The 16,302-nt window shown below is 33.7% G+C and overlaps 1 protein-coding gene across 2 annotated transcripts in view; it reads left to right on the top strand.

Annotated features, from left to right (window-relative positions):
• The window catches only part of Lrp1b (LDL receptor related protein 1B), a 1,779,190-nt gene that overhangs the window by 1,060,628 nt on the left and 702,260 nt on the right, over positions 1 to 16,302 (top strand). For both annotated transcript variants that reach the window (XM_033757153.1, XM_033757154.1), the window contains exon 18: positions 3,390 to 3,506. In XM_033757153.1, coding sequence (XP_033613044.1) covers positions 3,390 to 3,506 — 117 coding nt within the window. The remainder of the gene's footprint in view (positions 1 to 3,389; positions 3,507 to 16,302) is intronic.

Here is a 16,302-nt window from a genome sequence, read left to right as displayed (position 1 = left end):
AAGGAGCCAGAGGCAAATAAGCCATGAAAGAACCTGGACATGCATAGGGTCCAGAGCGTAGGCACACTCAAGGTCTGGGTTGCTGCTTTCTCCCAACCTCCCAAGGGTGCTCTGTCTACTCAGGACTTAGACCACGAGGCAAGATGAAATATAATGGGTTTGAAATTCCTTTTTCTCATGGTAGTCCTGATAATTCTTAGAATGAAACCTAGACAGTTTCCCTTCAGCATTTTCTCCCACCACAGTGCTATAGTTATACTATATACTATTTCTTCTCACATCCTCTACTGCTTTTCTCTGAATTTGTACCAGTCAGATGTAACTGCATCAAAACAACCCACTGGATAAGAAATTAGAAATTTTTCAAAGATAAGCTAATGAGTAAATTTTAAGCAGAGTAAGGTGGTGACTGCCTATAATGCCACCATTAAGGAGGCTGAGGCAGGAGAGCCACTGTGAGTTGGAGGCCAGACTGGGCTACACAGTGAGTTCTAGACCAGCCTGGACTATACAACAAGACTCTGTTGCAAAAAAAAAGAAAGAAAGAAAGAGAGAGAGAGAGGGAGAGGGAGGGAGGGAGAGAGAGAGAGAGAAAGGGAGGGAGAGACGGAGAGAGGGAGGGAGGGAGGCAGGGAAAGAAAAGGAAAAAAATGACATGTTGATATGCTTTGACGTGTCTTGTTTAGTTAGAATGCTTTGATTGAAATGAAGCAAGGGTATAGTTTAGGAATAGGAGGTTTTGCTTTAATGCCCTCCTCCGCTGTAAAGTACTAATTGTAGGAATTATTGCTGCTACATGGCAGCAGAAAAAGTGTGATGAAATACGTGTAGACGTAGTGGCATTGTAACAGAGAATCTCTGAGTTAACTGCTATATAAACAGTTCTCCCAGAGGAAGCTTAAATTTCTTCTTTCTTGGATCAGCATTTGTTATGAAATTAGAGTTCTTTGGAGCTGCTTTTCTAATCTCATCTCCAGACTAAATTAGATCTGATGGAGACAGAACTGAAAAAGTGGTAGTCGTGCTTTTCTCGCTATGAATTCACTGATTTAAAAGTGATAATTCTGCCAATCTGGATACATCATGTCAATATACAGTTCTTAGAGATTTATGAAATGTAGCATCTTCCTCTCTCATTAAAATTCAGTTAAATTTCCCTGGTAGACCCTGAAAATAATTACCTCAATTATTAAAAGTGAAAATAAATCTATGTGCTTTCTAACATAATATTTATCAGTAATAATCAATGAATGTTCTTTTGGATTATAGACCATAACTAGAGTTATAATGAGGTGATATACAAACTTCAAAACCATTGCAATGATAAGTCATACATTATAACAAATAGGTTCGTAGAAATCAGTTACATTTTCCTCCAGTCACTTTAGCTCTGCTAATGAAAGAAAGTAGTTTTTGAAAGCTTTGTTACACTAGCATCTGAATTATTAGGAGAGAATGTGCTGATACAAGAATATTAAATAATAAAATATTGGACTGAATAAGTATATCATGTTATTGTGAGTCAATTGGAACTTCATGGAGATGGAACTAAGTAATAATGTATTTAAAACAAGAAAAACTGAAGGAATGATAAAGAATGAAGGATGCAATGAATGACTGGAAAGCAAAAGAAATAAAAAGGATAAAAGAAAAAAGGAGGAAAGACTTTATAGAGGAAGAAAGAAAAATTGATTTTTAAAAAATTTCTTATTAAAATTTTTTCTTATACTTCAAAAGTAAAATGTTCTTACTGTAACAAGTGAAGTAATGCAGAAATGTGTAGTGGAAAATTATTATTCATTCTGACATCTCTGTTCCTTTTTCTTTTCATCAAATAAACAAATGCCCACATCCTATATATTTAACCCTCTTTATCCTTTATCAAATTTACACAGTTATATATACTATTTTGCAAGTAAACATAATCACCCAAGAAATTTATTATATTCTAAATGTTAGGTAACTTAACAAAAACTCTATAGGATTATCCAAATGAGACAGCATAGAAATAAATAATTGATCTTACAGAAATTTTAACATTGTAAACTCAGAAGCACATGTTTGCTAGAATACTTAAAATCACTTAATTTAAAATAAATGACTGATTTGTCAAATGAGAAAAATCAGATGTTTAAAATATTTTAGTATCAAGACCTTAATCCACACAAAGCAGTATATGGGGTATGATATTTTCTTAACATTTCAAATTACTGTAATTAGAAATAGTATACATGTAATTAGAAACAATGTAGCTAATCTTTATGATTCTCAACCCAGAAAACAAGAATTAGTCTATAACCCAAGTAGAGTTGTTCTTTGAAACCACAGATATACAAATCCCAATTGTTCTGCATTTGTCCAAGCCACCTAATTAAATTATACTTAAATACGAGCCTCTCCTTTCTTGCATACACCATTTCTTTCCTAATGTAATGAAGGAAAAATGGGAAAAGGGACTTACGTAGTTTAGAAGATTAAAATAAATCAAAAAGAAAACCAGACATTAAAAATAACTATTTAACAAGAGCCAGACGGAATAGCGAAGCTGTGTAGGCATTTATGGTTTCAAAAATGTTGCCCTGATTATACTAAAAAAGGACAGATTCTGTGTAGTACATAACCCCTTTCATGAACAACTTAAACCATGGTCTTTGGCTAACATAGAAAGCAAGGTTCCACGTTGCTGTTCATTGAAACCTTTAAGACAACCCAAAGCAAAGTTCATTAGCATACTTTGATTAAAAAGTCATACTTTTATTTATATAACTGTGCAAAAAAGTTTAAAAATGGCTTAAGGCCAAATGTATGTTTAAGAAAACATTTTCTGTATTTTCAGTTCTGGCAGTGGATTATTTATAGTTTGAAAAAGCAAATATATTGAAAATGTAGGAAAAAAGGCAATTCTGACACCATTATTAGGATTTATATATCTTGATACATAGCTTCTAAAAACTTCTTCTTACATAAATAAAAATCTGTTTTAGGCTTTTGGGAAATGCTACAGAAAATTATTTTCTGTGTATCAAAGTTTGGATAAATTTTAATCTAATCATATGTTTATAAGTATATGCCAGGCAAAAATTATAAAATGATAAATTCAGTTTCATTTCTAGAATTGTGTGGGGAATACTAGATCCCTTGCCACTTAGTGGTCATTTTAATTGAAGGTCAAAATATATGATCTTTAGTGACTGAAAGCATGTTGCTATTCTGAAGCATAAGCATGTTGCTATTCTGAAGCATTAAATAAAAATGTACATTTAAAATGGTTTATCTTAATAGATAAATATGATCTTATTGTAAAAAATATATCACATGCTTTGCTATATCCTTAATATACTTCAAGAAACTTCTAAATTTATTCTTTGTGTATTAATTGATCATCGTAGCCAGAACATGCCAGGTAGACCAGTTTTCTTGTGGAAATGGGCGTTGCATTCCCAGAGCATGGCTGTGTGACAGAGAAGATGACTGTGGTGACCAGACAGATGAAATGGCAACTTGTGGTAAGTTGTGAATGAAATATCTCAATGGAGGGCAGGGACAAAGGGGAAAAAATGAGAACCAAGACCTGTCATGTAAAGGTAAAAGATCCCAATAATGAATGTAATTGTACTGTATACCTAGAATGCACCAATAAACTCAATGAGGAAAAGAAACATCTCATTGGTAGAAATAGTGTCAGATATAACGTTCTATCACTGTAGTTCCCTTAGAAGCATGTTCCATACAAGGCAGCAAGGAATAGGATATGTTACTTTCATTGTCATCTTTCATTATCACATGAGTATGTGCTTTCATGACAGTTTTGCAGTATATCGCATTCATGAAGCGCTAACAATATGCTCAGCTAAAATAAATGCATCCAAACATCACAGACTTCATTAGGAGTGGTTATTAAAATGCTAACAAGACATTTTCAAGTGTTTACAATTCATCTTATGTCTATAATGTTTAAACTTGACAAATAATGCAATAAGTAAAACTTGTAGTACATGAAGAGAACGTATTTTTTATTGGTGAGTTCATGTTATATTCTGGGAACAATAACTAATCAAGGTTAAAATTGCATAGCTGGTAAATTAATTGTTGCTTTTTATAAAGACATGATTTTGACTGACAAAAATCATCTTCACTTTAAACTAAAATGTTTGTTAATGGCAAAATTCCAAGTCACTTTTTTTGTGCTTCTCCTACTTCTGACAGAAGTAAAAATGTATTGTTGCATAAAGTTGTGAATTTAATTATTGTTCTTTTCACTTACATAGTAGTAGGTTATTATCATTTGTGTCAAAAGCATATATCCAAATATACAAGAGAAAAGTCCTGATTTTTAAAACAATTTATTTTAGTAATGGCAATGGATTTTTTTAAAAATTACAGCTATTAGTCCTTGGATTTGTCATAGTTGTAGAATATTACCCTAGTATGTGCAAAGCCCTGTGTTTGAACCCCAGCATCACAAAAAATAACAACAATAATATAATTATGCTTTAATAATATAACCCCAGTTAATAATACTGTTAACACTAGGAAAATGCTTTTTAACTTCTTAATTTAAATGGTTATATTTAGAAGTTTAATTCTCTGTTTAACTAAAATATTCTTGTTAAAGTTTTTCTTAACTCAACTACTAAGCTATCTTTCATATTGACATTTTAAACTAAAATTTCCATCAGGAATAAGCTGACAGAGTAACTGGTATTTACCATCTCACATCTAAAGCTAAAGAGATTTCCATAATCAAAATTACCCTTACACTGAGTACAGAGATAACGACCACATTTTTTAAAGGTTACCCTACTTAACACAAATTTATGCATGATAATAGTTTCTATTAATCATCATTTTTATTAAGCACCATTATAACACTTGGAGTGATTATATTTCTCTTTTGTCCTCAGAAGAGGCTTAATTTCCAACATTTTAATCCTGCTGGAAGGATCCTGGTGCAATCATTTTTAAAAAGAAAACATTGCCATTCCCCAAACAATTTCTTTCATTTAGTAGTATTTTACGCTAAAATAATTTTAAATTTTAGATTTAAAAATATGAAAAATCTATTATTAAAATTTTCTGATAGAAATTAGGATCTTTAGTTATTACAACTGGGGGTCAAATTTTAAATGTAATTCACCAACATATACTTATAAACTTTATTCATTTTGGTTGCATTTGCCTTTACAAGTTAATTGAAAAAATTTTAGGTTGAAGTTATGTGTGGGCAAACATAATTAGGAAGGTCCTCTGAGGTGTCCCCTTAATGTTTAAGCAATCATTGAACTTTTTCAGAAGTTGTCTCAGGTGTAAAGGAAAATTTGTATGTCCATGCTGCAAATGAGGGACATAGTCAGACTGTGAAGCCTGTGATAGAACTGGACCTTATCTCAAGGACGAGACCAGCCGTCAGTCCTTAACTATAGCTTCCAATAAAATAACTACCAGTGTAAATTTAAAATAATCCACCCACACTTCATTTTAGACTGATTAAATTCTGTTGTCTAGGAATGACACCTAAGAATCAGTATTTTAACGTTTTCCAGTGATATGATATGTAGTCAGTTTTGAGAAATCCTTTATTGAGACAGTCATTCCTAAACTTGAGCACACAATGGAATCTTCTACAAGGTTTGTGGAAAAACGGGTCACTGTACCCGCTTCCCAGAGTATCTGTTCTACTGAGGTCTCAGCTGTAGCCCAGGAATTTACCTGACTACCAATTCCTGCTGATGCTCATCTTTGGGCTCTTAGTTGAGGACTACAATTTAAGAACCCGCTATTTAAGGCACTGATGTGCCTATTTGATTTTATCTTACAAGTACTTTGTGACAATCATGTTTACTCAAAACTGATTAAAGATGGAAGTAATTATTCATATGAATTTTCTACCCATCTCCAAAGTCCAGCATAAATATAATGTTATGATTAAGTGTGGAATGTTTCAAAAGCACATTTTGTCCCTTGGAAATTTTTTGATAAAAATACAGCATAGTTATTTATGTTAAAGTTTAGTTTTAAAATCTTTGGCCTTTTTTTGTTTTCCATATATCTCAATGTAGATTAGATATAGATATAGATATAGATATAGATATATTAATGGATATGCCAGAAAATTACTTGGTAACATTGAATTTGTTCACAGGGATAAAATTTGAAAGTTGCTTCAAAGTTGTTATAAAATTGAAATTCAATTAATTATAAATCCACTAAGAATTACAAAGTTAATATTAATCCATTTTATGAATGTTGGTCTTCAAAAAGAATTCTGCTCCCATAATCTTGCTCTTATATGTGCTTGTAGTATTAGTCTACACAATTAGGAGTAAAATAATCAGAAATTTTGCAAGTACTAGAAAAGGGAAGGGAAGGGAAAAGAAAGGAGGGGAGGGGAGGGAAAGTGAGGGGAGCATGGGAAGGGATCGGAGAACAAAAGAAGTATCATACTAGTAATTGTTATCCAATTAAAGCAGTGCAAGTTGTATCAAAGATGTTTTCCCATGTCTATTAGAAAAACAAGAATCCTGATTAAGTATAATTTTTCTAAATTTTGTAAAAAAATATGCATAGGTACAAAACAAGTTCAGTGGGGAACATGAACCCAGCAGAGTACTGTCGAGAGGTAAGATTATCTTTGTGTTTCTTTCACACTCAATGACTCTGGTTAGTTTGAGTTTCGATAACTTGGTCCCGGCCCTCTTGGAGCACCAGCATTACATCTTACTCGAAGCTTTCTCCTTCCCCACTGCCAGCTAGATCTCAAGTCCTGGGAACCTGTGTGGAAGAGAAATGAGTCCTCACATGTCACTCTCGACCTCTCCCTGCTCCTCTGGTCTTAGCTCACTGAGCACAAGTGAGAGATGAAGGAAATGGGTAACACCTTTCAGTGCAGGGGTAGTGGGTGCCTCCTTTCTGCTTCTTGAGCATTACTCTCACCTGAGAAATGCAAATCTCTTGGGAGGCCCTTAAGTGAGCTCTTCAGAGGCCTGGGGTCTCATCCTCCAGAAAGCTGCCTAACCTTCATTTTTCCTTGTTCTTCTCTCTTCCCCATGTCTACTCCTTCACCTTTCCCCTTCTGCCTTCTCCTTCTGCTTCATTCTTTAGAAGCCCAGCACATCTAGATCCATGTCTTGTATCCCCTGCCCTTCATCATTCCCACCACTGACCCTGTACCTTGTAGCTTTACAGAGCAGAAATCTCCTTGTTTGTCAGGCTGCCTTCTTGTTTCATTACTGTGCAGCAAAACAAAACAAAAACCTTTGCTTTTTTATTCATATTTATTTTTCCTTGGCATAAAGCTATTATCCTAATAGCCCATTTTTAGAAAATGTTACCAATCTTGAGTTCTTTCTTCTTCTCTGGATATAGGATGAAAGAACAGCTCCTCTTCCTTAGGAATACTAATCTTTTTTTTTTTTTTTTCCAATTACAAAGTTCCATAGAGGATTTTCATGGAGTCTTTTCTTCCCTTTGAATTAACTAATCTTTGCACGAGGTTGGTGCACTGGTCTTTCTGATTGACCAGTATAGTACAATGCAGTTGCATAGAATGTTTACAAATACAGGCAGAATGTTGGGATTTGTGATCTCCTCTGTATTACCACCAGATATAAGTGGTCCAGCATCATTGCAAAAGGAACAATTCCCTATTACATGTATTTGTCCACTTATCCATATTCCATATTTCTTTCTCCCTCTCAATAGACATGTATAATAAACCAGTTTGTCATATATTTATTAGTGAACACAAATAGGGACAAATTTGTTAAATGCACGGAAATTTAGAAATAATAAGAAAAATATTCATTTTTACTTCGAGAGGTTAAAAAAAAAGGCGCTGAATGTAGTGATTCTAAATTTGCAGAATCAATTAGTAGATACTGACTGCAAGCATTGGAGCTCAGACCCATTTACATCTAGTTATCCCTTCTCACAGAATCAGAGACTTTCAGAGTTAAATGACATGCTAAATCAATTCATTTCCCAATATAGGAATTATTCTAAAATTTGTTCCTGAGATACTTATTGTTCACATATTACCAAGAACAAAGTATTATTAGCCACTTCACAATAATTTTATTGTTGAGCTGAAATAAATTGTCACAGTATTCTTTCTTCAGCCAACATCTGCCTTTTTAAAATTGCTATATGCTGATAACTATTTCTGTCCTCTGAAACTAAAAACCCGAGTTAATAACTTCATGCACAGTAAAACTCTTAAGATAACTAAAGATACCATCACGGCCATGTAACCCTAATCTTTCAAAGGTTAAATATACCCCTTTCTTTAACTTTTCCTTACATGTTTCCAGGATCTTTCCCTATTAATTGTGCTACTGTGCATTCACTTGAATTTTCAATGATCTCACTAGAGTTCATGGCCTAAAATGGGAAGCTGATGTTCAGTATATACAGAGTGTCAGGTTTGCGATATATTTTCCTCCCTGCACTGCTGAAGATTGAATGCAGGCTGTCATGCATCGCAAGTGTTCATTGTACCAAAGCACCATTGCCAGACCTAGAGTTTGAATTTTGCAAGATGAAATGTTCTAAAGATCTGCTGTGCAACAGTATGGACAAGGATAATACATCTGAACTGTACATTTAAAATAGTTAATATTCTACTTTTAGCAGAATTTTAGTAAAATAACAAATTCATGAATGGAATTTAACAGAATATATTATCTCATATATGGTTTTCTATAGATTATAATGGACTAATTACATTCAGAAATTTAATTTCTAAGCTTCTACTAATGTACATTTGAACAGAAGTCTATTGTGTGACTGACATGTTAAGCTCCCAGTTAAAATATTAATCTCCTTAGTCACTACAGTCTTCCTGTGTGTACTTCCAAAATGCATATTCCCTAAGTCTTTAAGTCTTATATTTCTAAGGTCCTTTAAGACTTATTTTGAAAGTTTTTTGATCCACACAGTTCAGAAGTTACTGAGTGATGCTTTCTTTACACTTTTATTCTTAGATTTGCGTCTTTCTAAAGCTTTTAATATCCTTGCAAATTTGCAGTTTTAATCTCGTTATTCACTGTGGTGTTAGTGTCCTTTTCTGTAATTCAAAGATTTGTTCAGCATGATTTTTAAGGCTATAATGAAATCATAGTAAGAAAGGTATAGACCCTTTTGTGAGCAGTTAAAACATCCTTTTCTGGGGGAAACTAACTTAAGTGTTACATCTTTGGATACAGAAATACATTTATGTAATTTGCTATCATTTTACATGAATGGTATTTTTACTTATTATGAGAAGATTTTTCAAATATGTTGAAAAATATAGAAGCATTATGCCATTTTTATGATATAATTTTATGGGAAAACTGTATCAGTACAAAAGTTAGATTAATTTAAAAGAAAGTATTTTTATTTTCTTCATGAGGAAGTGAATGGTACCTTTAAATTTATTCTAAAATTAGAGATTTATATAAATTTCACCTTTCCATAGTTGCAAAATTGTGCGCAGACTTAAAATAGGACAATAATTATTCTTTTTACTTTACCAATTGCTATTAATTTTCCTATCTCCCATGAATTAAAAAATCACTGAGAGTAATCTGAGATAAAAAGTGTTTCATAATTTATTATTTGTTGATAACTTTTCTTAAAGGAAGGTAAATTGGAGGTTAGCGACTTGTTTTATTTCTTTTCTATCTTCAGACTTTTAATTTTTTCTTAGATATGTTTATTTTTCAATTTAGCAAAAAAGTTTTTGTTAAAACAAGGATGCCTAAGAATTTGTTATTGGTTGATTTCATGAAAGCAGCCATTCTTTTTGGGTAAGCTAGAGTCTCAGTGTTGTTTTCATTTGTATCTTTTGAATGACGAGTGATGTTGAACATTTTTTCATATCTTTATTTGCTATTTGTACTTCTTTGCCAGAGAAATGTCTGTTCATTTCAGATGTCCATTTATGGACTGGGTTTTTTTAATTTGGGCAGTCCTATTTTTTTAAAGTTCTTGTTATATTCTAGAAAGTAGCCCTTTGTTTGAGGAAGAGGTAGTAAAAAATTTTCCCATATTGTGGGTTGTCTCTTCTCACTGTTAGTCATTTATCTGTCTGTGGAGAAGCTTTTTATTAAGAAGACATCCCACTTGTTAATTGTTTGTGCTAGCTCAAGGGCAACTGAGGTCTTTTCCATAAAATCTTTTCCTATACCAGTGTCTTCAAAAGTTCTACCCAACCTCTCTTCCAGCTGTAATAGTGTTTCTGTTTTAATATTTAGACTTTTAATGCATTTTGGTTTTAGTTTAGTGCATGGTGAGATATATAGGTCTAGTTTTAATCTCTGGCAAGTTGAAACCCAGTTTTCCCAGCACCATTTAATAAATAGTCTGTCTTTCCCCCAGTGAGGGTATTTGGCTCCTTTGCTGAAGATGAGGTGGCTGAGCGTGTCTGGAATTGTTTCTGCATCTTCTACTCTGTTCCCCTAGTTCTCAGGTCTGTTTCTTTGTCAGTGACATGCTATTTGTATCACTGTAGCTTTTTAGTATAGTTTCTAGTTTTGATACCCCTCCACCTTGTCTTTATTGGCTAAAATTGTTTTTGCTATTCTAGGTTTCTTCTTGTTCCAAATGAATTTTGAATTGTTTTCTCAAGGTCTGTGAAATATGCTACTGGGATTTCAATTAGGACTGCATTGAATCTATATAGCAGTTTTGGACATATGACCATTTTCACTATGTTGATTCTTCTCACCCAGGAACAAGGGATGTCTTTCCATTTTCTGATATCATCTTTGATCTCTTTTTTTCAGAGTGCTCTAGTTTTCAGAGTAGAGGTCTTTGATTTCTTTTGTTAGTTTGATTCCTAGGTATTTCAGTTTTTGATGCTATTGTGGAATAAATTGTTTGCTCCATTTCTCTCTCAGTAAATCTGTTGTTTGTGTACAGGAAAGCTATTGATTTTTGTGTGTTGACTTTGTATCTAGCTGCTCTACTGAATTTGATTATTAAGTCTAGAAGACTTTTGGTGGAGTTCTTGGCATCTTTTGTGTAGAGTATCATGTCATCTGCAAATAATGACAATTTAACTTCTTAATTTCCTATCTTTATTCCTTTTATATTTTTCTCATCTAATTGCTGTGGCTAATGTTTCCAGAGCTATATTGAACAGGAATGATGAGAAAAGAAATCACTGTCTTGTTCCTGATTTCAGTGTGAAGAATATCAGTTTTTGACCATTTAGTATGATGTTGATTGTTGGTTTTTCATAGATGACTTTTATCGGGTCAAAATAGAGACCCTCTATTCCAATTTTTTGGATTTTTTTTTATCATGAATGAATGTTGGATTTTGTCAAATGCTTTTTCTATATCTATTGAGATGATCATGTGCCTTTTCTCCTTGGCTCAATTAATATACTGCATGCCATTTAATGATTTGCATAAGTTCAACCACCTCTGCATCCCTGAGTTGAATTCCTCTTGGTCAGGGTGTATGATCTTCTTGATGATCTTCTGCATTCTATTTGTGGTATCTTAGGATTTTCGCATCTATGTTCATTAGTGAGTTTGGCCTATAGTTCTCTTTTTCAGTTGGGTCTTTTTCTGTTTGGGGATCAAGGTGATACTTCCAAGAATGAATTTGGAAGTATTGATTCCCTTTCTATTTCACTGAAGAGTTTAAACAGTAGTTTCTCTCTAAAGGTCTTGTAGAATTTAGCAGTGAAGCTATCAGGACCTGGGCTTTTCATAATTGGTAAAATTTGTTGTTTTATTTTGTTTTGTTTTGTTGTTTTGGTACTGGGAATTGAACTGAGGACCTTGACCTTTAGAGGCAGGTGAGGTGCTACTGAGCTACATCCCTGGCCCTTAGTTGGTAACTTTTTAATTACATTTTCAATTTCATTTATTGATATTGGGTTGTTTAGAATTTTTAGGTCTTCTTTACTCAAATTAGGTAATTCATACATATCTAGGAATCTATTCATTCCTTCTGCTTTTTCCATTTTATTAAAGTTCAGGTTCTCAAAGTAGGTATTGATGATTCTCTGTATTTCTGCTGGGGGTCTGTTGTAATTTTATCCTTTTCAGTCATAATTGCTTGGATTTGGGTCTTTCCTTTCTTGATATGCTTGGCTAAGGGTTTGGCAATTTTGTTTATTTTTTCAAAGAATCAACTATTTGCTTCATTGATTTTTTTGTATTGCATTGATTTCTGCTGATCTTTAAAACTTCATCACTTGTATAAGCTCTGTGCTTGACCTGCTCTTCTTTTTCTACAAGTTTGAGATTCAGCAGCAGGTTGTTTATTTGAGATCGCTTTGTTTTCCTAGTGTGGTCATGCACTGCTTTAAATTTCCCTCATAGATCTGCTTTCAGTGTGTCCTATAGATTACAATATATTGTACTGTCATTTTCATTTAGGTGTAGAAACTATCTGATTTCTTCTTTAATTTCCTCTGTGACTCGTGCCTTATTCAGAAGCATGTTCAATTTCCATGTGTTTTTGGAATTCTTATGGTTTACTTTGCTATTGATCTCTAATTTCATCACACTATGGTCTGATATTATACAGGGGATAGCTTCAGCTCCTTTACACTTATGTACACATATTCTATGAACAAGTATATGGTCTATTTTGGACAATGACACATGTGTAACCAAAAGAATGTGTATTCTGATTTTGTATGACATAACACTCTGTAAACATTTGTTAAATTCATCCATTCAGGAGTTTTAGTTCTACTATTTCACTCTTGATTTTCTGTTTGTGATCTATTTGTGACAGTGGGGTATTGAAGTCCCCCACTATTATTGTATTAGTTCTTATTTGATTTTTTTTTGTCCATTAGTATTTGTTTTATGTAGTTGGTCACACTAGTGTTTGGTGCATATATATTTATGATTGTCATCTCTTCCTCTTGGATTGTTCCCTTTACAAAGATGTAGTGTCCTGTTTTGTCCCTCTTAATCAGTGTTGGTTTGAAATCCACTTGATCTGCAAAGAGGATAGCTACTCCTGCTTTTTTGAGGGTTTCATATCCCATGGAATATTGTTTTCCACCCTTTAACTTTCAGTCTATGAGTTTCTTTTTCAATTAAATGTATTTCTTTTATGCAACATATTGTTGGATCTTACTTCTTTACCCATTCTACCAGTCTGTTTCTTTTGATTGGCTAATTGAGTCCATTAACATTGATGGTTATAAATGATATGTATTGGTTTGTCATGACTTTTTCTTTTTGTTGGATTCTCCCACTCTTCATTTAATTTCTTGTCATGCCTGTGGATTCATTCTGCCTGGCTTCGTGGGGTTTTTATCCTCATTGTATTTACCTAAGATACTGTTTAAAAGTTTTTGGGGTGCTGGTTTGGTATTCATGAAGTTCCTCAGGTGCTCTTTGTCATGAAAGTATCTCATTTCTCCATCAATTTTGAAGGATTGTTTTCCAGGGTACATCAATCTGGGTTGGAAGTTGTTTTTCTTTAGGGCTTGAAATACATCACTCCTCTTCTTGCCTTGTGGGTTTGTGCTGAAAAGTCGGCTGTGATTCTGACTGGCTTACCTTTGTATGTGGTTTGTTTCTTTTCTCTAATGGCTTGTAGAATTTTGTTCTTCTGTTGTATTTCTGGAATCATAACTATTTTTTTTATTGAGTTTATTGGTACATTTAGGGATACAGTACAGTTACATTCATTGTTGGGATCATGTACCTTTACATGGCAAGTCTTGATTCTCATTTTTTTCCCCTTACCTCTGCCCTCCCTTCACCCCCTCCTCCCCTCCCCATCTACAAACACTTTATTTTCATCTTTTCATTCTCTCACATTTTTTTCTTTTCCCTTTTTGTTCTTCCCCTACGTATCACACCTTCCCTACACCTTTAGCTCCTTTCCTCCCATTTCTAAATGTCAGTAATCTATTGGAATCATAACTATTATATGCCTGGGTGTAGATTTTTGTGATCTTGGCTAGTTGGAGTCCTATATGCCTCACTTATATATATTTCAAGTTCTTTCCCTCTGCTTGGGAACTTTTCTGCCATTACTTCTGTGAATAGTATTTTTTCCTTTTTTTACTCTCTCCTCTTTCTTCACTGACTCTGATCAGGCTTATGTTACTCTTCTTTGCATTTTCTAGCAGCTGATGGATTGGTGTCTTGTGGTCCCTTCTTATTTGTAAGAAATTTTTCTTTTCCATTCACTAATTGTAATCCTGTCTTCTATATCTGAAATCCTACCTTTGCATTGGCTCATTATGCAGCATAAACTTTCAATGGAATTTTTAATGTCCTGGAAATCTGTTTGCATTTATTTTATGGATTCCATTGGTTTCCTACCCTGGGATTCCATCATGTTTCTAAGCTCTTCTATATATATATATATATATTTTTTTTTTAACTGTGTCCTCTCTAGGATTATTTTTCATATCTTGCATTATAGGCAGAATCTCTGTTGTTATCTAAGAAATTATTTATGATTTCATTTTATCCAGATGCTCATTCATTGCCAGTTCAGGGAGTTCAGGTGGTTGAGTATCAGATTGTTAAATCTTTTTGCCCTTTCGGGTTGTCTTAGGTGATCTGGAAGTTTGTTTTTGAGACTTGTTCATTTTTCTTCTCATTTCAACAAACACAGCCTGTTGAGCCTTTGTTGAGACAACTTTTTGCTCACCCACAGGTCTTAAATTCTCAGCAAGCCATGGAACGGCCTTTTCTCTGCTGCCCACCATTGCACCACTTCCTAGGTTTGTAGTGGTGGCCTGGATCTCTGCATTGTCCTTTTTTCTGGTAGGCTTTTGGCTTTTGGCCTGTGCACACTTGGGATGGTATCTAGGCATGCCTAGCTAGGGCCTACCATAGCTGTTTTCTGTGAGGGCCGTTGGCTGGGGGCAGAGTACCCAAGTTGCTGGTGTCTGGATGTGCTTCTAGCTAGGTTCTGTGCTCACTTACCAAGTGTATTGGGACAGGCCTCTGACAGTTGCTTGTCTACCATACCCTCTTTCATACATACCTGCCTAAATTAAGGCAAAGTCTGCATAAACATGGGAATTTGGACAGATCGATTGACAGCCTTATGCAGAATTTGATAAAAATAACCTCTAGATCTTTTGGCTAACTCCACATTTCCCTGATTTCTTCTTCTTTTTTTGAAATAAAGAAAAACCTATGTAACACAGACTAATAATCAAAATACATTATTAGTTTGATATGATCTTCAAACATTATATTCTTTCTCATTTTCTTATCATGTATTTTTGAAATAATGTAATTACAAATAAAACAAAGTTACATATTATAGTTGAGAAACTGTCCTCAAGATTTTATGATTTATAAACTCCTTGGTTTTATTAATTGATAAATATCATATGCTTGTTGATTGTACCACTTACATTTTCTAACAAAACTTTGCACAGAAAAAAAATATACTTATATTTGAAATCCAAAAGCAACTAAAAGAATTCACATTTTTAAGATCAGATTTTTCTGTTTCTATCCTGATTTCTTCTTTGAAGATGCGATTCTTTTGTAGTGCTTGTTGCTGGGAAAGATTCCCAGGCTTCAATCTGCCTTTCCTCAAAGATTCCCACTTAGTAGGTCTTGGATGAAATCCAGGAATCTGTATTTTGAAAAAAAAGCATTTCAAGTATTGATGAAACTAAAATAAGAACAGGAAATTTAAACTATATGATTTCATCATTTTTAGAGATTAGAATTTCCTAGACCTAACACACATACACACATGTACACATGCACACGCATGTAAATTACCAAAACTTACCAAAGATATCTTAAAAATAGCAGATACAATCTTCCACAGTACTGGAGGCTATGAGTCCACATGTCAGCAGCATTTACTCCAGAGGTTGAAGAGGAAAACTTTTTGTGGCTGTCTATGAAGGAAGTCTTTAAAACATATCTAGATGATTTTATTTCATACCCAGTTTTGTCAAACATTTTTATAATGACTATTATTCAGTCCCTTCCTTCTGGTTCACTTCTTCCACCATATCTCTCTTAGATCTCTCCTAGTCTCTGTTCCTATTACTCTTGTGTCCAGTCTAAAGCTCTGTATTACTGCAAATAATTTGATGCCTTAGCAGTCACTGGGCCATAATAATTCTAACTACTGAACCAGAACCCTTTACATTTCAATCAAGAGTAAAGGAATTCTTTAGAGACTTCATCAGCATTGATTTCCCCTTACAAAAGTACATGTACTTGTGTGCCTGCATACACACACAGAAATAAATCGGACAGATGAGATGTTTGTAAAATTCTCTATAGTGATAGCATTTACTGGTATTCTGATACCAGTTACATTATTAATTTGCCTTCTTTTTCTCAT

Source organism: Fukomys damarensis, unplaced genomic scaffold, assembly GCF_012274545.1.
Source record: "Fukomys damarensis isolate Sample0158 unplaced genomic scaffold, DMR_v1.0_HiC HiC_scaffold_29, whole genome shotgun sequence".
Taxonomy (NCBI): Eukaryota; Metazoa; Chordata; class Mammalia; order Rodentia; family Bathyergidae; genus Fukomys; species Fukomys damarensis.
Note: the sequence above shows the minus strand (reverse complement) of the source record. Positions and strands in the feature narration are given on the sequence as shown.